The 25,333-nt window shown below is 39.7% G+C and overlaps 1 protein-coding gene across 5 annotated transcripts in view; it reads left to right on the forward strand.

Moving 5' to 3' along the window:
* The window catches only part of HERC2 (HECT and RLD domain containing E3 ubiquitin protein ligase 2), a 278,650-nt gene that overhangs the window by 21,510 nt on the left and 231,807 nt on the right, over positions 1 to 25,333 (forward strand). For 4 of the 5 annotated variants that reach the window (XM_036876980.2, XM_036876984.2, XM_036876983.2 and 1 more), the window contains exons 4-10: positions 11,299 to 11,436; positions 15,308 to 15,527; positions 17,526 to 17,626; positions 18,126 to 18,282; positions 19,538 to 19,648; positions 20,178 to 20,349; positions 22,005 to 22,178. In XM_036876980.2, coding sequence (XP_036732875.2) covers positions 11,299 to 11,436; positions 15,308 to 15,527; positions 17,526 to 17,626; positions 18,126 to 18,282; positions 19,538 to 19,648; positions 20,178 to 20,349; positions 22,005 to 22,178 — 1,073 coding nt within the window. The remainder of the gene's footprint in view (positions 1 to 11,298; positions 11,437 to 15,307; positions 15,528 to 17,525; positions 17,627 to 18,125; positions 18,283 to 19,537; positions 19,649 to 20,177; positions 20,350 to 22,004; positions 22,179 to 25,333) is intronic. The other variant, XM_036876987.2, reaches the window with a different exon arrangement.

A 25,333-nucleotide genomic window follows, 5' to 3' on the forward strand; every position in this document is an offset into this window, starting at 1 on the left:
CTACAGAGCTTATTTTTTGGCTTTTTATAACTTCATATTGTATGTGAGTATGGTAATTGTTTTGAGGGTTTTTGTTTGGTGGGGTCTAGTTATTAGCCTTTGGTTATGTGTTCTGGTTTTAAGAACTCAAAGATTAATTTTTGTTTTTTTTGGGGAACATGAATGTTTCCCTTATAGCCTGTGCTGATTGACAACTTTCCTGGTATTCTTATAGTTTTTCTTTGGAGGGTGTAAAAAAAGCATTAAGTGTAGTGTTTCTCCCAAAATAACTCGTGATTATTTAGGTAAAGAAGGCATCCACCTACCAAGGTATATACCAGGCTGGCACAGCCCCCGTGGTGTTGCCCTTGCTGGATGAGTCAGGTATGGAGTGTTTCTCTGCTTTGCCCAAGCAGTCAGGGAGACCTGGCCTGGGCTTGAGGGACAGGTGTGTGGGGTCCCAAGGGAGAAGCAGGCACAGGCCTTCAGACAGAGGACTGTGAAAAGCAGAACTGGCAGTGGGTGTGTTCAGTGCTGACAGGGAGCAGTGAGTGGCAAGTAGGGAGCAGCAGAGTGGTTTGCAGACTAGAGGGAAATGTGCTCCTTTGAGCACCCAGCTGCACCTAAACCTTGGGGGATGTGCCTGCTGATGCAGTGCACACACTGCCTCGGGACACTTTTATACTCTAAAGTTTAAAAGCCACTGCACAGAGGACCGTGAATGTTAGGAAAAGTACTTGGGGTTCTATACTGCAGTGTCAACTCAAAGAATTAAATCGTGTGTTAGCCTGAAGGTTCTCCAACTCCTGTTGCTCCTTAGGATCTCCTGGAGGGCTTGGTTCGACACTCATGACAGGCTCCACCCTAGAGTTTCCTATTCCTTAGATTTGGAATGAGGCCTGGGAATTTGTATTTCTAACATGTTAACAATTCCTGTTGTTGGTACTTGCTTTTTAGAGTATGTCATGTCTGTGTGTCTATTACACAATCTGTTAGACTTAAAGACCTAGAGGAAAGGAAAAGAGTTTCCTGTGTGCTGCTTAGACAATAGAACAGTGAGAAAACCAACAATATTCCAAAGCAAGTGACTGCAATAAGATTTCCCACATATTTATTATGTTTTCCACAATTAATTCTTAGTGCTTTGGATTTTACGTCCTTTATAGAAGTTTTAACCCACCCCTGGGAGTTGCCTGGTGTCTCCTGGAAGCAGTGATGTCAGCTTCTGCTGTTGCCTGAAGGATCAGCAGTTCCACTGAGGCTCTGCAATCCTTCTTGTTTGTTAAAGACCCAGTTTCTGCCCTTAGCTTTGGAAGGAATCAGATGATAAGACTTAAGGCTCTGGTTAAATGATTACACTTAGCAATATTGTCAAAATGGACAGGAGTAAGTCCTTTGCAGGGTGGGCTTCATGGCTGTTGTGTGAGGATTTGGTCCTTGTCCACCCTAGGGATTAGACTATAGCAACATCGAGGCATGGACATGTCTCTGGGGCCTCCTGCCATCCTGGGAACTGCAGTGTGTTTGCTTAAATAACATTCTAATTGTACATAAAGTTTGTTTTCTCTTTTTGATTTGGTATCCCTTCCCATACTGTGGGCTTGAAGCATAGGGAAGCTCTTAATGATAGCAGTGAGCCATGAAGAAATGAGAAGCATCCCAACTCTTTACCTAATTTTATCTCTGATCTTCGTCCTGATCGTGAGCCTTGTGTCATGAATTCCATGATGTGGGAGCCCTTACTTGCTACCCTGGTCATGTAGGAAGTGCCAGAGACCATTCGGGTTTAAAATCACCTTGATAATTTTAAAGTTCAGAATTTAGAGTCTGATTCTGGGAAGATGGCATCAAACAGCTTCTAGAGGAGGCTGACCTGGGCTCAAGGGAGGGATAGCTGTGCTGTGACTTCTCCAGGCTGGTGTGCTCTGATCACAGAGAGGAGGCCCAGTCTCATAGGAAAGGGCTCACACTTTTGTTTATTGATCAACTTTGTTCTGACACATTTTTGTAGGTTTTGTAAATCAAAGCAGATAAAGTTCACTTTTCCTCAAATCTATAATTTCTTGTACCTTGCCACTTGTCTCTTATCATTTTCTTTCATGTTCTGGCATAACTAGACATGTTTCTTTAAGACAGAAGTTACTATCTTCTTGCTTGATAGAAACATTCATCATCTTGCTACATCTCTGCCACCATTCTTTCTAGTTTAATTTCAACCATTCATATTAATTACAGTTTTTATCCAAATTAAGTGACTTCTAATTCAGATAAGGTATGTTTTTTCCGACATCAAATACATGTCATTTTCCCACACCAATTCTGTAATTCCCTGATACTAATTGTGTGTCTAGTAATCCAATACAATTCTGACACTTAACCACGGAATTCAGCTCAGGCCTCAGTCCCAGAAGATTACCTCCACTTAAGAGGCTGGCTGCAAATGGGGTTCCCAGACTACTCACACTTCTGCCTGGCTAACTGCAAATGCAGGGTTTCCATTATCCCCCACTCATTCAGTAAGTCACCAGAATGACTCACGGAAGGCAGGAAAACATGTTTTTTAAGTTCATCTATTAATGATAAAGAATACAACCCAGGAACAGCCAGATGGAAGAGATACCTAGGCAAGGCATGCGGAGGGACATGAAGCTTCCACGCCCTCTCTGAGGCCTCCACCCTCCCAACACCTCCATGTGTTCACCAGTTGGAAACTCCCAAAATTCCTTAATCAAGAGTTTATTTATAATTACTCTCCAGCCCCGTCCCCTCTCTGAGGCCAGGGGTGAAACTGATCGCTGTCACTCTCTAATCACTCTGGCAGCCAGCCCACGTCCTGAAGTTCTCTGGAGGCCCCGTCCTTAGTCAGCTCATTAGCATGAACTCAGATAGGGTGGAAAGGTTCTTGTTATGAATAAAGGAAAGACACTCCTGTCCTCAGTCCATTTCACAGGTTTTAGAACCTCTGCCAGGAATTTGGGGCAAAGACCAAATATATATTATACTGCATATAAAAAAGTGGGAAGACATGTTAGAGCATTTTGGCAGAGCTCTGGAGCACGTCTTAAGAGCCCCATATTGCATGTTTAATGAGCAGGAAGAATGTGCTCTGTGAAAGGTGCAAAGGTGTTTTTGCGCCCTGCCATTGTGGTAGCAAGAAGAGACAGAGGCGTGTACACATGTCTTTGTTAATTTGTGCTTGGCAGCCTGTAATCTAGCTTTTTCTCTCAGTAGTTGTTCAGTGTTTCATAGATTAGCTATCAATTAAATCGATTTTCTATTGGGCCAGTGTCTAAGTTAATGACAGACTTGAACAGTTTTTAAGCTGATATGGTATAGAACAACATGATACTTGTTGGTATAAGAAAGTTTGTGAGAATTTTATAATTCAATTAGAGTGAGTCTATAATCTTACATTTTCACAATCTTCAACATGTGGAAGTCATGTCAGGTTACCTAATGAGTAAAAATCTCATGTACAAGGTTTAGAAAATTCAAATTAATTAGCCTGTCCTTGAAAAAAAACCCAAGGCTTAGAAAACATGTGTCCTGTGTTATATTCCACACTGTTAACACATCGGGAAATGGCCATAGAGCTGTTTTCAGCCTGAGTTATCAAGTCAGTCCGATTTCTCCACCAGTTCACCTGTATTATGTATTATGATGCTGTATGTAAAAGTATATGTTAGTTGTTTCTGAAATATTTTTCCTTCTCCCCAGATTTATTGAGATATAATTGAAATCTAACAGTGTGTTAAGTTTAAGGTGTACTGCATGATTTGAATACACATACATATTGTGAAATGATTACACAGTAAGATTAGTTAACCTCCGTCACCCCACATGATTACCATTTTTCAGTGTTTGGTGAGAACATTTAAGATTTACTCTCTTAGTAACTTTCAAGTATGTAAGACTCTACTGTTAGCTATAGTCACAATGCAGTGGATGAGATACCCATAATTTATTCATCTTAATAATGGAAATTTGTACCCTTTGACCGACATTCTTCATTTCCCCCTTACCCCAGCCCTTCACAACCACCATTCTACTCTCTGTGAGTTTGGCTTTTTTAGATTCCACATTTAAGTGGACCATACAGTATTTGTCTTTCACTTGCTGACTTAAGTCATTTAACATAATGTCCTAATCATCCATGTTGTCATAAATGGCAGGATTTTCTTTTTTATGGCTGAATAGTAATCTCTGTGTGTGTGTGTGTGTGTGTGTGTACACAGAATGGAGTAATAGGTGCATGTGTATTGTGTGTGTATATATATATATGTATGTGTGTATGTGTATATATATATATATACATATATATATCATATATTTTATCTATTTATCTGTCAACAGATACCTTTTGAGATAGTGATTTCATTTCCTTTGGGCTCATACCCAGGAGTGGGATTGCTGTGTTTTTTTTTTTTTGAGGGACTATGCCGTAATATTTTACATATCGGCTGTACCAATTTATATTCCTACCAACAGTTCACAGAGGTCCATTTATGAGAGATTTTTTTTTCCTTCCTTACAAGGCTGGCCACTATTTAAGTATCAAAAGTTTTTTTCCTGGGATTCTTGATTTCTATTTTGTTATATAAGCCTTTACTATTCTTTTTAAACCAGTCAGAATAGGATCCTACTACCAGATTTGATAGATTTCATAGTGAATTTAATTATTCTTTACAGAGGTAAGAAAATATACATAGTTTAGGGTACTTAGAATAGTACTTGATATCAAAAGTCTGCTGGCTGGCTATATAGGTTTTTCTTTTGAATGAGTCTGAATTACTTTTAATCATCCAAAGTTCCACCACAGTCTCATCTACCCCAAACTGAATCCCATCAGCATTTTGGTGGCTGGCCTTGCAGCTGGCTGTGAGGTGATAAGGTGCATAGCCTCTGTGGCCAGCAGTAGATTGGCTCTCCTTATCAGTTCAGGACTCTGTGCAAGGTAAATGCTTTGTTCATTTTCTGGGTGGTAAGAAACACATTTCAACAACCCTTAGGTGCCTCAGTAGTGAGGTGCAGTATTATTGCCAGGAGAGAACGTGCTGCCCATGAATCTGGTGTACCCTGATTTGAAATGCTGAATTTTGCAAAGGTGCATCTCAGCTTTGGTGAAACAGACACCTACTTCATCAGGTTATTGGGTTGGTTATCTGTGTGACTTAACAGTTTGTGGTTCTCACAGTGGTGGGGCAGGCCAGAGTGTCAGTGTCCTGTCCATTCATGAATTCTCTTGTCCCTGTGAGTCCCCTGTGCTGAGCACAGGGCCTGGCCCATAGGCGGTAACAGTACCTAAAAGGACTGTTCCCATGTTAAATCACCTTGTGAAGGGACTTGCCTCCCTGAGAAACTGGAACTCTTGTTTTTTATTAGAGGAGTTGCAACAGGAATGAATTACAGTTTTTTATAAGACCTATTTATTTATTTAAATTCAGTGTTAGACCTTTTTAATATTTTGACATTATTGTAAGCCCAGGTTATAGCATTCAAAAGTTTACACAGAGTTTTCAGTAAAGAGTGAGTTTTTTACCCAGATGTGTTCTCCAGACACCTGCTTTTTAAAGATTTTTTTCCTTTTCGGGTTATTATTACTAGTTCTAGAATCTTTCCAGAGATGATATATGGGCATATAAGTTTGTATGTGAAACACAGATACTTTATTATAAATAAAATTTAAGGCTTCTAGGATGAACATGAAGTACACAGAATTTAGGAGAAATGTGCAAAAGAGTGTAACAGTACAGCATTTAGAGTCTGACCCTTAGTCTCTGGCCTGACTTTATCCTCCTTTGAAATTAGTAAGTTTACTGCTCCTTGGCCCAACTCTGTGGAGTTGAGGAGAGGTCGGGAGTGGATGGGTTGCACAGCCCCGGCCGCAGCAGCCCTGTGGACACGGGCAAGCTGCTTGGGGATGGTCGCCATGAACAGTGCTGTAGAGTTGCACCCTCTTCCTGCTCCCATATCAGGCTTTCCAGAGCTTTCTCCACACTGCAGTCTCAGGAACTTTTCTGAAATACATTCTCCTCCTGGGAGACAGTGCAGCACATGGGTCCCGATTCACGGACTCACCTGACTGTGTAGGGCCTTCCTTTATTGGTGAATTGTAGGGTGGTTGTAGGCCCTGGGCTGTGATAGTGAATGAGCTGCACATGGCCCCTCCTTTCCTGGAGCTTTACATGACATCCCCAGAATGTAAGCTGGAATAACCAATAAAAAAAAGGCATCGTGGCAGCAGGAGGAAAACAGAACAGGGCAATTTGAGAAATTGCCATGGAGGAGCCCCTAAGATCAGGCGCCAGGGCCCTGCTGCTCCCAACTTAAATTCGCACACCTTAACCGTGCCTGTAACATCTCTATGGCTGTTGAGGTGCCCTGGTGGCCCCAGCACTGGGCAGAGTGCTGGCACATGGCGGGGATGGGGGTGGGGGGACCATGAGTGTTTGTGCCCTGAGTTAGTGAGCTGTCTTTTTATTTGGTGTGACTTCAGGCCGACTAGGGCTGTGCAGATTCCCCGGAGGAGCATGAGTGCCCTTTTATGTGTCACTCAGGTGGATGCACAGAGTTTTTCCCATGTCTACTGAGTATTCTTCGTCAATTTTGTTTCTCCATCTTTTAAAATCCCATTATTGATTTGCTGGATTACTTTTTATTTTCCATTGAGAATTAAATTTTCCTGTTAAGTGAATAGAAGCATCTTTTTTCTTAATCTGCTACTAAAATCTTTGAATTGTTGTGAGGTTGCCATATTACCAGTATTGTATCCTAATAAAATGAGGTAGACATAATGAATATTGCACTGTATCTTTAGGGAGTAGAGTCAAGGGAAATTTGAACGGCTCCTTCTGTGTTTGTGTTCCATAAGAAAGTTTTCAGAACTGAAATCTCTTAAAATTGTATTTGTGTTTCTTTGTAAATAGAAAAAAAATTCAGTGTCATATGAAAACATATACAGTATCTCTTTTTAACTAGTGTTTGATTAATTGGGACCCTTACTGTGGTGGTTAGTTTTATGAATCAGCTTTGCTGGCTATGGTGCCCAGATTTTTGGGCAAATACTATTCTTGATGTTTCTGTGAAGGTGGTTTTTGGATGAGATTCACAGTTAAATACATGGATTTTGAGTAAAGCAGATTACCTTCTAGAATATAGTGGGCTTCATCCAACCAGTTGAAGAGCCCAACTAGGAAAAAGACCAACCTCCCTCCAGCAAGAAAGAATTCTGCCTCTAGGTTAACTTTGGACTCAAACTGTAACATTAACTATTCCCTGGTCTCCAGGCTACCAGCCTGTCCTGCAGATTTTGGACTTGTACCTCCCCAGTCCTGTGAGGCAATTCCTTAAAATAAATCCCCCCACCGTCTTTCTCCCTCTCTCCCTTTTCCCTAACACATTCTGTCTTTTTGTGTGGAAAACCCTGTCTAAAACAATTAGTTATACATAGTTTTTTCCTATAATCTATTTTAGAGAAGCAAATGATAGTGAACAGGCTTTCAAAACGTAGTGATTAAAGTAGAAACAAAATGTGAGTGAACCTTGTTGAACAGCAGAATGCAGCCTTGATGGCGTTGCAGGTATGCCCCTCGTGCCTTGGCCCCAGCCCACCTTCAAGGAGCCTAGAGTGGGGTGCCTCTTACCTCCCAGGCTGCTGCCCCTATGCCCTGAGCCTTCTTTCCTGGGCACTTCTCTCCCTCCTAAGTCCTGGAGACTGCTTTGAAAGGAAACCACTTTGGGTGGTTTGTAAAAACCTTACCATAACTGGACTGGAATGTCTTACTGTCCTAGTTCCATCCTCAGGGCCAGGTGGCAGGGCATCTGGAGTCTGCTGTCCCACTTACTGTTCCCTCAGTGTATTGTCCTGGGGCAGTTTATGTTGTTTGTTTTCTCTGTAAACTGTGAGCTCTGCACTGATGAAAGGAGAGCAGACAAATATGAAGCTAATGTGCATATTGTCTCTGAGCTAGTTGTGCTAATTATTGTTCTTGGTTATTTTCATAACCTCCAGTGACTTCATCCTGCCTTTGTTGTTATAAATGTTCTCATTTATGCTCCAGAGAATAAAAGTTGAAGTGTGCTTAGTGATGCTTCTAGCCTGCTCCCTGGTGACTTCCTGCTACAAAGTTTTTCCTCTTGGTCAAGAGAGATGACCAATGTGTTGAGTTTAATATGAGAATTTTGCATTCTTTTTTTATTTGTAAGAATTTGTGGAATGGGGTAGATCAGGGCAAACTTTCTGTAAAGGGTCAGGTAATAAATATTTCAAGCTTTGTGGACCATAACTGGTGGTAACTGTGGGACCCTGCAGTTGTGCCAAAGCAGTCAAAGACAAAACTAAGTGACTGAACTTGGCTGTGTGTCAATAAAACTTTATTAACAGACACTGAAATGTGATGTTCATATGATGTTCATATCACAGAATATTGTTCTCTTGATTATTTTATAATCATTTAAAGATGTAAAATCTTTTCTTAGCTTTTGGGCCATAAACAAACAGGCCTCATGCTAGTGGTGTTAGTAGACCCCATGGGTAGAGCAGGACCTAGCAGTTAGAGCCAGCACTTTGTTCTGGCCTGAGCTCAGTTTCCCTGGCCAGGACCTACTCTTTGAGGCCTAGTTCTACATCTGTGAACTAGAGACAGCAAGCTTGCCTCCTGAAAGGTTGTTTGTAGAGATTAAAGGGTAACGGCCAGTTTGGCCAGATATCTTCATGTAGTATGTGTTGGCTTATTTTCACTTTCTACTAGCTGCTTCCTTCCCATCTCCCCTTACTTAAGCCCTAGTTTTTTGGGTATGATTTCTAAATTAGATTTGTCTCATTTCTTAAGATTTTACTTTGTTCTCATACTTCCCATATTAGGTTAAAATAACAGGCTAAGTCAGACTTACTTAAATTGCTCTTAAGTTTCTCAGGTCAAGATAGATGACCACGTGTTTCAGAAAGGCAGCCGGCTCTTACCTCACCCTCAGTGCATTTTCAAGTCTCAGTCGCCTGAGGCCACGCGCCACTTGAGCCTTTAGGATCAGTTCATGGCTGAAGTGCTGCTTCTAGACTCTTCCTGCTGTCCTCCTGGTCCTTGATAACTTCGTTCCAGATCCTTTCCAAAGCCTGGTTTGTACTGATTACTCATGTAACTAATGGGTCTTCAGGGTCGTAAAAGGTATCTTTTACTTTTGTATACAAAGTTGTATAGAAAGTATTTACCATGGTGCTTTGAGTGTGCTGGGTGATAAATACATGTTTGTTGAAAGTAATTGAAATTTTACTGTAATTTTAGGGAAAACCATTAAAGAAGTTTTTATTTTTAAGATTATATAGCAGTTTATTCCTTTTAGGTGTCCAGTTCTATGAATTTTAACACATACATAGATTCATGTAACCACCACTGACACACTTCAGAACAGTTTCATCACCCCAGAAAACCCACCTGTGTTGCCTCTTTGTTTCACACATTTCTTGACACCCCCTCAACAATGGCCCCTTCAGTCCATCACTGTGGTTTTGTCTTTTTGAGAAGGTCATGTAAGTATAATTGTATATTATGTAACATTTTGTAACTGGCTTATTTACTCACTGGTTATACCTTTGAGGTTCATCCACTTAGTTGTGTGTATTAATAGTTCTTTTATTGCTGGATACTATTCTATCATTTGAATGTACTGCAGTGTATTTATCTGTTCACCCACTGAAGGACATTTTGGTTGTTTTGACTTTTTGGTAATTATAATAATGCTGCTCTGAAGAGTGTAGCACAAATTTTGAATGAAAATAGTTTCCATTTCTCTTGGATAAATACCTAGTAGTGTGATTGCTAGGGTATATAATAAGTGCATATTTCACTTTATACAAAACTGCCAAACTGTTTTCCAAGGTGGCTTTAGTATTTTGCATTCCCACCAGCAATAATTGACAGCCTGTTACTCTGTTTCCTTATCAGTGCTTGTTATTACCAGAATTTAAAAGTTTTAACCATTCTTAAACACATGTAATGGGTTCTTATCACAGTTTTAATTTACTTATCCTTATGGCTGATAATGTTGAATACCTTTCATGTGCTTATTTGCTACTCTTATATCCAGTTTGGTAAAGTTTCTGTTTATATCTTTTCATTAATTTTTAATTAGGTTGTATGTTAGTTTTTAGAATTATTTATACTTTGAATTCATGCCCTTTGTTAGATATGTGATTTAGAAGTTTTTCCTCAGTCTGTACCTTGTTTTTTCATTTTCTTAATAGTGTCTTCTACAAATTTTTCTTCTATGGATTGTGCTTTTGGTCTGAGAAATTTTTTGCCTAGTGCTCAGTAACAAAGATTTTCTTTTATTTTTTATTATAAGATTTTTAGTTTTTCATTTTATTGTTAGATCTTACATCTTAGCTTTCTAACAGTTGCCAACATAAAATAATATTTCATTATTTTATATTTTTTCTAAGTATAAACTTGAGTATTTTTTGTAGCATTAGCCATTTGGGGTTCCTTCTATTGGGTGCCTGATATTTTTCTTCTAGAATGCATCAGTTTCTTGAATAAACGTTCCTTGTTGATTTTAGATATTTTTTGATATTCCTTACTGTTTGTAATGATACAGTGTCTTTCACAGATTTAGATGTATATTTCTAATTATGTTATTTAGAAAATAACACATGTAGGAAGGGCCTTCTAGGATAGGACATGTTTATACTTTAAGGTCCAGATTGTTCTCTATTCACTTGCTATGTAAGGGAGTTTCATTATATTTGTTCTTGACAGAAACTTTTAAATTGTGAATGGCTTAAAGTCATGATTCTCAACTTTTCATTTGTATCCCAGTATTCCTGAATTGTACTGTCAATGGTAGTGGCCCTGTGTAACAGTGGTGCTCACTTGGTGGATATAGGGCATTATGTAGTTAAAAATGATTTTTGAATCATATGCACATTCAACATCCTCCCTTCCTGTGGACACACAGCAATTGGGAATCAGTGGATAAAAGCAATTAAGGTGAAGTTCAGATAGGTAAATATCAAAGACTGATGAATTTCTTAGTTGTTAAATGTAGAAAATTGATGGAATATTTTGGAGGATATACTTCAAAGAGGAATGTGAGTGATATATTGGTTTCTTTATTAAAAGGATCACTGGGCCATTCACTACTTTGTAAATCACACTGTAGCTGTTACAGTAATGATTCATGTAATTTTTAAAAATCATCAAACATTCAGCTAATGCATGTTGTAACTTAATCTTTTCATTTCTGGGAGGAACATTTGCAAAGAGACTGACAAGTGGATGTTCAAAAGCAATTTATAGATGAAAATTTTTTTTAATTTTCCAGATGATGGTGTTGATACTCAAAGTGGAACAAAGAAAGAAGATCTGAATGACAAAGAGAAAAAGGATGAAGAAGAAACTACTGCCCCTGCATGTAGGGCCAGATCAATCCTGGAGAGCTGGGTGTGGGGCAAGCAACCAGGTATTAGGATCTGAGATTCTGGGACTTCGAAAAACTTGATTTGGCATATATTTTGTAGTTACCATAGATGGACTTTTTTTTCATTGTAGAATTTTTAAAAATTTAACTGAAATTTTATTTATATTGTGGTAAACTCTCTACATAACATACAACTTACCATTTCAACCATTAAAAAATTTTTTTTTAATTTTGGTATCATTAATCTACAATTACATGAAGAACATTATGTTTACTAGGCTCCCCCCTTCACCAAGTCCCCCCCACAAACCCCATCACAGTCACTGTCCATCAGCTTAGTAAGATGCTGTAAAATCACTACTTGTCTTCTCTGTGTTGCACATTCCTCCCTATCCCCCCACCACACTATACATGCTAATCATAATGCCCCCTTTCTTTTTCCCCACCCTTATTCCTCCCTTCCCACCCATCCTCCCCAGTCCCTTTCCCTTTGGTACCTGTTAGTCCATTCTTGGGTTCTGTGATTCTGCTGCTGTTTTGTTCCTTCAGTTTTCCTTTGTTCTTATACTCCACATACGAGTGAAATCATTTGGTACTTGTCTTTCTCCGCCTGGCTTATTTCACTGAGCGTAATACCCTCCAGCTCCATCCATGTTGTTGCAAATGGTAGGATCCATTTCAACCGTTTTTAAGTATAGTGTTCAGTGACATTAAATCCATTCACATTGTTGTGCAATCATTACCACCATCGGTTTCTGGAAGTTTTTCATCTTCCCAAATGGAGACTCTACTTTTTAAGTGGTAACTCCCCTATCCCTACCCTCAGTCCCTGGACAACCACCATTCTACTTCTGCCAGGATTTTGACCACTCTGGTTACCTCATAAATGGAATCATGTAATACCTGTCCTCTTGTGTCTGGCATATCCATTATTTAACATGTCTTGAAGGTTCATCCATGTTGTAGCATGCAGACTTTCCTTGTTTTGGAAAAGGATTCTACCTTTGGGATCACATTGATTGAACATGGGTATACACATGTTCATGTGTTTATTTACCATTTATGTAGCTTCAGTGGAATGCCTATTCATGTCTTCTGCCCATTTTCTAGTTGGATTGTTGTTTTACTGTTGAGTTTTTAAACTTATGTATATATTGTAGATGCTAATCTTTTGTCCTATATATGGTTTGCAAATATTTTCTCTCAGTTCATAGCTGTCTTTTCATCCTCTTAACAGTGTCTTCAATGCAGCAAAACTTTAAAAATTTTGATAAAGTTCAATTTATCAGTTTTTTCTTTTATGGATTTTGCTTTTCTTGACAAATCTTAGAACTCTTTGCCACCTCTAGAGGCTGAAGATTTTCCCCTATGATTTTTCTAAAAGTTCTGTATTTTTAAACTGTTCCACATTTATGTTCCTGATCATTTTGAGTAAATTGTGTATATGATGTGAGGTTTAGGTGAAGTTTCTTGTTTGTCTCTTGTAGATAACCATTTGCTCCAGCACCAATTTTTAAAAGACTGTCTTTCTTCCATTGAATTGCTTTTGCACCTTTGTCAACAATTAGTTGGGTATATTTGTTGACTACTTCTGTTTTCTCTGTTTCACTAATCCATGTGTGTGTTTTTGTGCCCACATGACGATCTTGATTACTATACAGAGTGAGTCTTGAAATCAGATAGACTGGTTTCTGTCACTTTATTGTTCTTTTTCCAGATTGTCCTAGTTATTCTAGTTCCTTTTCCTTGCCATATGAATTTTTGAATAATTTGATGTCCATGTGTTCATCGCTAGTATTAGAAATACAACTTATTTCTGTATGTTTATTTTGTATTCTGCAACCTTGCCAAACTGACTTACTAGTTCTAGGAGTTTTGTGGTAGATTCCTTGGGATTTTCTACATAGACAATAAGTGATTTTCAGGGTGATGAGTGTGTTGGCCTCATAGGTAGTAAATATCAGACAGAACATAAGTACAGGACACCCCTAATTCTCACCACCACTGGGAGCTATACTGTTGTAGGCATTGGTGGAATGCAGCTTAATTACTATAAAACTTAAGGTAGCCTTATGCTTAGTTGGAAGACTAGAATCCTTTGACTTATTTTCATTCATGTAATTGTCTTTTAGGTACTTGAAAAAAACTTAATTGTGGGGAAATGTTCAAACATACACAGTATAGAGAACAGTATGACAAAATACCACTTACCTATCATTCATTCTAATTAGTTACTTAACTTCCCCTAAAATATTCCAATAAATGCATTAGATTTCATGAGTCATGTGTGCTGTGCAATTTTATTGGAATGTTTTTACTTTGGATTTAGTTTTATAACATAAAAATAAAGTTTAGAGTTTTTTTTTTTTTGCCTGTGTAGGAGGATATATGGGCTGCTATTAAGTAATGACTTTATACTTCTGTGTTAAAAATTTTTATATGACATTTCCAGAGAAGCAGTATTCCTTGGTGGCTCAGAGTGTGTGTCCCATGTGCCTGAATCATTTGGGTGACGTTGGGCAAATTTTGTGCCTCGATTTCCTCCTCCATGTACATGTACAGTACCGCTACGTGATGGTGTGGCTGTAAAGATTACCTAATAGTGTAAAATTCTTAAAATCATTTTTGGCACATATTAAACACCCAACTGTTACCTATTATTATTATGTAGCCTATCAATATTATAATTGCCTTGAATGTAAGTCATGAAACCATAAAACTCTTAGAAGAAAACATAGGCAAAAATCTCTTGAATATAAGCATGAGCAATTTTTTCCTGGACACATCTTCTCAGCAAGGGGAACAAAATAAAAAACAAACAAGTGGGACTACATCAAACTAAAAAGCTCTTGTACAGCAAAGACACCATCAACAGAACAAAAAGGCATCTTACAGTATGAAAAAATATATTTGTAAATGACTCATTGGATAAGGGGTTAACACCCAAAACATACAAAGAACTCATACGCCTCAGCACCCAAAAAACAAATAACCCAATTAAGAAGTGGGTGGAGGACCCAAGCAGACACTTCTCCAAAGAAGAAGTTCAAATGGTCAACAGGCACATGAAAAGACTCCACATCGCTAATCATCAAGGAAATGTAAATTAAAAACCACAATGAGATACAACCTCACAGTGGTTTGAATGGTCATTATCCAAAAGACAAGAAATAACAAATGCTGGCAAGGGTGTGGGGAAATGGGAACACTTCTAACGCTGTTGGTGGGAAATTGGTGCAAAGCTGTGGAAAACAGTATGGAGGTTCCTCAAAAAACTAAAACTAAAAATACCATTTGACCCAGTAATTCCACTCCTAGGAATTTACCCAAAGAAAACAAAATCCCTGATTTGAAAAGATATATGCACCCCTATGTTTAGCGCCATACTATTTACAATAATGAAGATGAGGAAGCAAACTAAGTGTCCATCAATAGATTAATGGATAAAGAAGATGTGGTGCATATACACAGTGGAACATTATTCAGCCGTAAAAAGAAAAAAAGTCTTGCCATTTGCAACAACATGGATGGATCTAGGGGGTATTATGCCCAGTGAAATAAGCCAGGTGGAGAAAGATAAATACCATATGATTTCACTTATTTGTGGAATATAAAAACGCAAAACAGAAGGAACAAAACAGCAGTAGAGTCAACACTGAGAAGTGACTGGTGGTTACCAAGGGGAGGTGGAGGGGGACAAAGGGGCACAATAATTCACAATCACGATATGTAAGTTGATCATGGGGACCGTTGAACCAACACAGTGTTGTACATTTGAAACTAACGTAAGATTGTATATTAATGACACTTTAATAAAAAGAAAAACTCACATCCCTGTTACAAGAAAAAAAAATTATAATGGACTGTGCCCAAGATATTGAGAGGTTGGGTATTTTCTTATTTTATTTTCTAGATGTGAATGAACTGAAGGAATGTCTGTCTGTATTGGTTAAAGAGCAGCAAGCACTGGCCATCCAGTCAGCCACCACCACCCTTTCAGCCCTGAGACTCAAGCAGAGGCTTGTCATCTTGGAACGGTATTTCATTGCCTTGAGTAGAACTGTTTTCCAGGAGAATGTTAAAGTTAAGTGGAAAAGCAACAGCATTTCTTTGCCTCCGGTGGACAGAAAAAGGTAATAATATAATGAAAGAATTCTGATACCAGCTAAATATAAAGTTCAGGCTCTTTTGTTTTAGGAAAGTTTAATTAAATCTTTCAATGTAGTCCCTTCATTCATCTTCTGAAATTTATTCTCATTTCCCCGTGTCATGTTTCTTATAATCTGGAGAATGGTTTTGTCAATTTGCTCATGTACTAAGAGGCTATGTTGTGTAATCTGTGCCATTATTTTAAAAACTATTTTTAAGTAACTGTAGAAGCCAGTTAAGATTTAGATTGGTACATCTAGATTTAAAGATGCAACCATGTCATTATATTCCTTTTGTTTTGTTCTGCTACTGGATAGAGAATAAGGTTATAATATTTAGTGTCTAACTAGTTAAAATGCTTAATTTTCCTTCCTAATGTGATTTTTCTTGTTCTTTTATTGCAAGAGTTGCTTTCAGGCATATGATTTTTAATATATTGGCATACATTAGCGGATTTTCTCTGAGCCACTAAATAGCTGCTAGAATGCTTAAGGCTTGTATAAAATTGTCTACCAGAGTTATGTTCTCAGAAGACTAGACTAAAAGGTTTTCAGATAGAACTCATACTTTATGTAGTTAGGGGGATTAGTTTTGTTTGATTAGAATATTGACTTTTACTCCCTATAGAGCACATGGAAAGTTCAGGAGACAAAGAAGCAGGGGGAAAACCGTTACTATCTTACTACCCAGAGACAAGAAGTGCTAAGTGTTGCATATTTTCTTTGTTTCTTTTTTAAAAAAATCCAATTGAAATCATATTACATGTCGTATAATTGAGTAGTAATTTTAGGATAAGTTAAACCCAGTGATGGGGAGGATTCCTGCCCACGTGGTGACAGCCAGTGCAGTCTTTCTTCCCTTCCTGCTGGATAGCAGGTGACCCTCTGTGAATGCCACTGATCAGAGGGGTTTTGCGTAAGTGGGTGGTAGGTTCTGAGGTTTTCTAAGCACTCTTCTGTGTTTAATTAAACTGAATTCCCTAAGAGCCAGAAGTGACCAAGAGCTTAGGTGATTTTTCTCTGTGCTTTTTTTTTTTTGTAGTGACATGAAGAGTTGATAGCTTAATTGAAATCTTTCATTAAATGGAGGAAATTCCTAAAATTAAAAATATATTTTGAGATAGTTGTAGATTCTTGTGCAACTGTAAGAAATAATACAAAGATTGCTTATGTCCTTCACCTAGTTTCTCCCAGTGCAAAAGCTCCAGTATGACATCACAGCTAGAATATGGACTTGGATTCAGTTCACCAGTCTTACACAGATTTCCCCAATTTTCCATGCTTTCAACTCTGCGTGTTTGTATTTCCATGCTGTTCTGTCACAGGTGTAGATTTTGTCACCACAGCAGGTCAGAGCATGGGATAAAGACCCTTTCTAAAGCCACACCTTCCTGCTGCCAGCCTCCTTACTCCCTGGCGGTCGCCACTGCTCTCTGTTCTCCATGGCTTCGTACGTGACCCTGTGAGGGTGCCTTCTTTCACCGAGCATTGTTCCCTCAGGATTCTTCTGAGTGTTTGCATAGGACATCATTGCTGAGTTAGGAGTCCATGGTATGGGTGAACAACCGTTTGTTTAATTGCTCATCTGTTGAAGGACATCTTGGTTGTTTATAGTTTTTGGGTAGTGTGAGTAAAGCTGCTATGAATACTTGTGGATAGGTTTTGTGTGAACCTGAGTTTCATGTCTCTGGACTAAATGCCCTATTCTAGCTCCTTGAGATTATTTCATGAGCATTTGCAGGTCATTTAAAATTCTTTGTAAATGTCTTTTTTTTTTTCCTGAAGAGAGGCGTTTCCTTTACAAAAGACATTTGATAAAAGTTTTTTAAAAAATGAAACTAAATGTCACTTGGATCTTGCCGTCAAAAGAAACCCATTGATCACATTTTGGTACAAATCCTTCTGTATTATTTATTTTATTTTAGTATTTGCACATTCCTTTGACTAATCAGTTCTCACAACCCCCCTGTGTGTTGTCCACAGTTCCCGTTCCACAGGCAAAGGCGTGGAAGGCCTTGCGAGAGTTGGATCCCGAGCAGCTCTTTCCTTTGCCTTTGCATTTTTACGCAGGGCCTGGCGCTCAGGTGTGTGTGCCCCGTGTGTTCTGTTTCCCTTCCACATTAGCAGCCTGGATTCCCTTTCCAGCTCTGTACCCATACGCCCTTGGGCTCAGCCATGTGCTCTCCGTGCCTCATTTTCTCATTTGTAAAATGAGGGGCTTTAGAGTCTGCTTGACTTTTCAGGGCTGTGGTTCTTTGTTTAAAACAAAAAAGAGTGTGGATGGTCACACATCCCAGGCTAATCACTGCAGTGCCTCAATGCTGATTTGTTTTTTAGGAGAACGAGAAGTTAGAATAGTTCATGTGAGGTCATAAAATAAAGAATTGACTTTAGGGCAACTCTATTAAATTTTAGTCTCTTGAACTCTTGGAGTATCTCCCTGAAAGAAAAGCGCTGGGTTGGAGATGTGACAGTGGCGCCCCTCAGGCTGCAGGGTTGGAGCCCCACCCAGACTGGGGCGGCTTGGCTCGTCAATGTTGCATGGGCAGGGGGCGGCCTCCTCTGACCCTTGTGTGTGCCCAGGGGAGGACGCGGACCTCTGCAGTGAGCTGTTGCAGGAGTCCCTGGATGCTCTGCGAGCCCTGCCCGAGGCCTCGCTCTTCGATGAGAGCACAGTGTCCTCTGTATGGCTGGAGGTGGTAGAAAGAGCCACGAGGTTCCTCAGGGCCGTTGTGACGGGGTGAGTCTTTCCTTCCTTATCTTAATGTGTGAATCGTTCTAACATGCTTCAGAGTCTCTGCTCACCTTCTGTTAGAGCCAAGAAACTTGGTAGATTGGTCGTGGGCATGGTGTTTCCAGCACACCCTCAGCTCTAGGGTTCCAGATCTTAGTTCTCAGCTGTTTATTGGACTTCTGATATTTTGAGTGGACCCAGGAAGCTGCAGTGTTGAATGGGATGGAAGATGCTTTGTAATTTATTTTTTCAGATATTTTTTGATTTGAAAATCAGTCATTCATTAAGCGTTTGAGCAGCCATTGTGCATCTCTCAGAATGTAGATGCCACTGTTCTGAGTGATGGCATTGTCTTAGACAATTTGGGACTAAACTGCTCAAGATTATAATGTTTAAACCACATCTAATCTTAGTGTGAGAAAATCTGAATCAGTGAATCATTTTTTTTGTAAGGAAAACCATGAAGTTGGGTGCTATGTATTTTTGTTAATGGTTTTCAAATTTAAAGAAATGTATATTCTCTATACAAAATTCAATAGCAAAGACAGGAAAAGTGAGTCTCTTCTCATTTCCTTTATCAGAGGTCATTAAGTTGTCTCTTTCAGAGAGCAGGGACACCTGTGGTGCCTGTGCTAGTGGGCTGTGAGTCTGCCTTTCTGGGGTGCCAGTGAAGGCATCACCAGGGGGTTTAAGGCTGTGGCCCTGAAAATAGGCTTGGAGTTAATTTTAAAAATTCAATTTTAATGGCGATCCTTCCTCCCCCTATCTTGGGTTAACAAGGCCTACTATTTTTATTGGGGAATGAGTAAAGGTTAAAAATACTTCTTGTGATCAGCGATAAAAATATTCATAGACATTTTGCCTAGAGATTCTCAGGTAGTTTTAAAAATTGATTATTTTCCAGTTCTGTAGAGGAATGCTGATACTCTATTATTGAAACTGGAAATACATCTAAATATTTTTCTACTCAGGATTTGAATAATGATGTTGATAATTTTATGCTATAGAAACTTGGAATATGTCTTCTGATGTAATGATCTCTTTTAGTATCTAAACCAATACTTCCAATAAAAATATACCTTACAAGTTAATTTATACTTTAAAATCTCTGACCAAATTTGGGTAGCAATCTCAGAAACTTGATTCTAAATATCAAGTTTGTGGGAAAGAGTCTATAATTAATACCTTAGTATTATTATAAGTATGTGGTCTTTGAGCTCTGACATCACTTTGTTCTTAACATTCGCTGCTGTCATTTCAGGGATGTTCATGGAACACCTGGTACCAAAGGACCGGGCAGCATCCCCCTGCAGGATCAGCATCTGGCCCTGGCCATCCTGTTAGAGCTGGCTGTGCAGAGGGGCACACTGAGGTGAGGGGTTTGCAGTCTCGGAGCTCTTCAGGGAAATGCCTCCATGTCCAAACATCTGCTGCATCTCATGGCATTTCACAGGATCATTTGTGATTGTAGCTGATGTGTGGCATTCTGTAGTCATAGTATGTCCCTAGACTCTGTTCTTTCAATCATGGGTACACTTAGGTTTTCTTCACTTCCGTTTAGTGTGCAGTTTTCTAGTAGTCTAGGAACTGTTCTTTTTTCCAATATAATTTTCTTCAAATAATTAATTTTAGCTCATTTTAATTTATGTCCTAGAAAGTGTAATTTGAGCTTAACTGGCTTTATATTTCTTAACTGTAGAAGGTGGATGTCTTGTGCTAAAATGTTCATGATTATTCATGATTCTACTGCCAAGAATTGTTTTCATGGCATTATTTTAGTTTTCTTTGAAATTTAAAGTATTTCTTCAGTTTTATTTAGCTGCCTGCTTGTATTACTGACAGGCCATGGCAGAAAGTGTCAATCTGTTTTTACTGGAGAATAAAGATACTTTCTTTTTCAGCCAAATGTTATCTGCCATCCTGTTGTTGCTCCAGCTGTGGGAGAGTGGGACGCAGGAAACTGATAATGAGCGGTCTGCCCAGGGCACCAGTGCCCCTCTTCTCCCTTTATTGCAAAGATTCCAGAGCATCATCTGCAGTAAAGACACCCCTCCTATAGAGGGGGACATGCATGTAAGCATCATAAGAAGACTACATTTAAGTAGCTCTCTTTATTTCAGTTATCCTAAGAGTTATACTTTTATACAGGACCAGAGTGCGTGTCTGGTGGTGGTGTGTCTAGGGGGGAGTGTGTATTTGTTGAGTACAGTGGTGAGTCAGGTATGGGACACATGTGGGAGGTAATGGGGTGAGTTACAGTTGATGTGGGGAACATTGCACGAGCATGTTAGGATTCTTTGAAGCAGCTAAGGCGTGGCCAGAACCAGCCTTGGTTCTGTGTGTTTGTTTTAGATCATGTGTATTTAATGGGAGGAAAATATTTCTCAACATATATCAACCTGAACTTTTAGAGAGATCTGTCTACTGCCTTGTCGACCATGCAGTTTTCTTTGTTGACTGGAGCCGTTGAGCCTTTTGCCTTTGTGGGTGTAGTGCTTGCATGTTCCCAGCAGCCACTCAAGTTGTGCTTTGTGGGGTGAGTTTAAGATGCTGTGGAAGATGTAGACAAGGCATGCTTACCTCTGTAGTGGAGTGAGTCAGTAAGGCCGTGAGCATGGGTAAAAGTCCTGACGGTGTTTCAGAGACAAGGTGTGCAAGTCAGACCAGGTCCTTAAGTGCCTTTGCAGTGATGGCCTGGGTGGTGGTGCACGGGGAGGTGAGGCTGGGCTGGTGGGATGGAGCTGAGGACGCGCTCTGCCTTGAGGTCTCCCTCTGTCAGTCCTGAGAGTGCATGTGCGCACAGCTGCCTGGTGGGTAGTGCTTGCTTGTTCTGAGGCTCCCCTCGAGGAGTGAGCTAGGTCTTCTTCCTCTGTGTTCCTCCACATGTCATTTAGGGAGAAGAGCTCAGATCTGTGAGCACCAGCTGTGACACAGCAGAGCCAAATCTGAACTGTGCTTTTAAATAAATATTAGAAAAAGAATATTGAAAATAGTGGCTTATTTTGTTGGCCTTTCCTCTGTGTGGGGCAGTATGTGAACACATCACCTAAGTCCTCGCTGTGTCTAGTCCCAGGATGCCAAGCGTGGTAGTGGAGCAATGCCTGCCAGGGCCCTAGGTGTCAACCCCTGGGACTGCTTCTTTTTAGGGATGCAAGTTGATTTTACATGTCTTTTCTGGAAAGACTTAGCCATTCCATTATAAAGTTTCAGCCTAGCCTAATTTTTTCTATCACTTGGCAGGCTTTAATGACAATAAGGCAATTCTGTCTTTAAAATAATTGAATTATTTAACATGTAAATGAAATTAGGCTTTCTCTAGAATGAGCAGCATTTAGATTGAAGTAAATGGCTTTGTTTTCCATTTTCAAAGCCAGGTTGAAGGGTCGTTCTGTGTCCCTGGGAAGCTTGCTCTACATTCTTTCAGGAGTCTCTAGGATGGTGGGCCTGCACGTGTTTGGACTGTCATTGACCTGTGTGGGTTCTGCACACGGGTGATTGATGTGCAGATGTGCAGGTGCTGCTGAGTGTAACTCTCCAGCCAGTGTGTAAGTGTGTAGGTACATAGTGTCGGTGCATCAGCAGCACCTAGCATCTGTGACCCAATGAAACAGATTGACAGATAATACACAGCTGGGAATACCAGACTATAAAGAGTTGTTAAGCCCTAATTGTATTTCTTTAATTTTTTCCACTGATTCTGAAGATGCTGGTTTTCTTTTTCTCTCTAGCTGCTGTCTGGCCCTCTGAGCCCCAATGAGAGCTTCTTGAGGTACCTTACTCTTCCACAAGACAGTGAGCTTGCCATTGACTTACGACAAACTGCAGTGGTCGTCATGGCCCACTTGGACCGCCTGGCCACTCCCTGTATGCCGCCTCTGTGTAGCTCTCCAACATCTCATAAGGTGAGTGTGACAGCAGGATTGATGCTTTGTAAGTTCTTAGTACCACTCCTAGAGTCTCATTCTGTGTCTGTGTGTAGGCTCACTTTTTCTGGTATTGGGAGTAGAGCTGGCTTGCAGCTTTTAAATATGTACAGTTTAAGGTGTTCTCAGTACTCAGAGCAAGTGATGAACCAACTGAGGTGCACAGGGGTTCTGGACCCAACATAAGTATCTCAGGTTCCAAATTCAGGAGGTGTGTCCCCAGAGAGCTGTCCTTTATCCACATAGCCTTGTGTCATCCTGCCTGCCTTAGGAAGGTTCCAGGGCTTTTTTTGTACCCTAGGAACTCTGAACATGGGCTGTTGATAATGGGCTCTTAGCAGGGATGACACCGAGTGACCTGGTGCAGACTTCACGCATAGTTGTATCCACTCATCACAACATTGCCCCTTTGTGTTAATGTGAAGACTGCCCTTTGGAGTGGCAGTGAAACTGTGCCAGGGTTACACAGAATAATCCTAGTTTTGAATCCAGGTTTTTCTGACTTTCCATTTTTTTTCCACTTTTAAAAAAAATTTTGTTATCATTAATCTACAATTACATGAAGAACATTATGTTTATTATGGTTCCACCTTCACCAAGTCCCCCCAACAAATTCCATTACAGTCACTGTCCATCAGCGTAGTAAGATGCTGTAGAATCACTACTTGTCTTCTCTGTGTTGCACAGCCCTCCCCATTCCTCCCCCACCACATTATACATGCTAATCATAATACCCCCTTTCTTCTTCCCCACCCTTATCCTTCCCTTTCCTCCCATTCTCCCCAGTCCCTTTCCCTTTGGTACCTGTTAGTCCATTCTTGGGTTCTGTGCTTCTGCTGCTGTTTTGTTCCTTCAGTTTTTCCTTTGTTCTTATACTCCACAGATGAGTGAAATTAATTTGTTATTTGTCTTTCTCCGCTTGGCTTATTTCACTGAGCATAATACCCTCTAGCTCCATCCATGTTGTTGCAAATGGTAGGATTTGTTTTCTTCTTATGGCTGAATGATATTCCACTGTGTATATGTACCACATCTTCTTTATCCATTCATCTACTGATGGTTGCTTCCATTTCTTGGCTATTATAAATAGTGCTGCGATAAACATAGGGGTGCATCTGTCTTTTTCAAACTGTAGTGCTGCATTCTTAGGGTAAATTCCTAGGAGTGGAATTCCTGGGTCAAATGGTAAGTCTATTTTGAGCATTTTGAGGAACCTCCACACTGCTTTCCACAATGGTTGAACTAATTTACATTCCCACCAGCAGGGTAGGAGGGTTCCCCTTTCTCCACAACCTCGCCAACATTTGTTGTTGTTTGTCTTTTGGATGGCAGCCATCCTTACTGGTGTGAGGTGATACCTCATTGTGGTTTTAATTTGCATTTCCCTGATAATTAGCGATGTGGAGCATCTTTTCATGTGTCTGTTGGCTATCTGTATTTCTTTTTTGGAGATCTGTCTTTTCAGTTCCTCTGCCCATTTTTTAATTGGATTATTTGTTTTTTGTTTGTTGAGGTTGGTGAGCTCTTTATATATTTTGGACGTCAAACCTTTATCGGATCTGTCATTTAGAAATATATTCTCCCATACTGTAGAGTACCTTTTTGTTATATTGATGGCGTCTTTTGCTGTACAGAAGCTTTTCAGCTTAATATAGTCCCACTTGTTCATTTTTCTGTTGTTTTCCTTGCCCCGGGAGATATGTTCAAGAAGAGGTCACTCATGTTTATGTCTAAAAGGTTTTTGCCTATGGTTTTCTCTAAGAGTTCTATGGTTTCATGACTTACATTCATGTCTTCGATCCATTTTGAATTTACTTTTGTGTATGGGGTTAGACAATGGTCCAGTTTCATTCTCCTACATGTAGCTGTCCAGTTTTGCCAGCACCATCTGTTGAAGAGACTGTCATTTCCCCATTGTATGTCCATGGCTCCTTTGTCTTATATTAATTGTATGTTCATGGCTCCTTTGTCATATATTAATTGTCATATATATAATTAATTAATTGTCATATATTAATCATCACAGATGATATTTCACTCATCTGTGGAGTAACATAGGTTAATGTCTGGAGTCTCTATTCTGTTCCACTGGTCTATGGCTCTGTTCTTCTGCCAGTACCAAATTGTCTTGATTACTGTGGCTTTGTAGTAGAGCTTGAAGTTGGGGAGTGAGATCCCCCCACTTTATTCTTCCTTCTCAGTATTGCTTTGGCTATTTGGGGTCTTTGGTGTTTCCATATGAATTTTTGAACTATTTGTTCCAGTTTGTTAAGGAATGTTGTTGGTAATTTATTTGATAGGGATGCATCAAATCTGTATATTGCTTTGGGCACGATGGACATTTTGACGATATTAATTCTTCCTAGCCAAGAGCATTGGATGAGTTTCCATTTGTCAGTTTCCTCTTTATTTTCTCTTAAGAGTGTCCTATAGTTTTCAGGGTACAGGTCTTTCCATTGTTTGTTTAGGTTTATTCCTAGGTATTTTATTCTTTTTGATGCAGTTGTGAATAGAGTTCTTTTCCTGGTTTCTCTTTCTATTGGTTCACTGTTAGTGTATAGGAAAGCCACAGATTTCTGTGTGTTAATTTTGTATCCTGCAACTGTGCTGTTTTCCGATATCAGCTCTAGTAGTTTAGAGTGGAGTCTTTAGGGTTTTTTATGTACAGTATCATGTCATCTGCAAGTAGTGACAGTTGAACTTCTTCTTTACCAATCTGGGTTCCTTGTATTTCTTTGTTTTGTCTGATTGCTGTGGCTAGGACCTCCAGTACTATGTTAAATAACAGTGGATAGAGTGGGCATCCCTGTCTAGTTCCCGATCTCAGAGGAAATGCTTTCAGCTTCTCACTGTGCAGTATGATGTTGGCTGTGGGTTTGTCATATATGGCCTTTATTATGTTGAGGTACTTGCCCTGTATACCCATTTTGTTGAGAGTTTTTATCATGAATGGATGTTGAATTTTGTCGAATGCTTTTTCAGCGTCTGTGGAGATGATCATGTGGTTTTTGTCCTTATTGTTGATGTCGTGGATGATGTTGATGGATTTTTGAATGCTTTACCATCCTTGCATCCCTGGGATGAATCCCACATGGTCTTGGTGTGTGATCCTTTTGATGTATTTTTGAGTTCGG

The sequence above is a fragment of the Manis pentadactyla genome, chromosome 18 (assembly GCF_030020395.1).
Source record: "Manis pentadactyla isolate mManPen7 chromosome 18, mManPen7.hap1, whole genome shotgun sequence".
Classification (NCBI taxonomy): Eukaryota; Metazoa; Chordata; class Mammalia; order Pholidota; family Manidae; genus Manis; species Manis pentadactyla.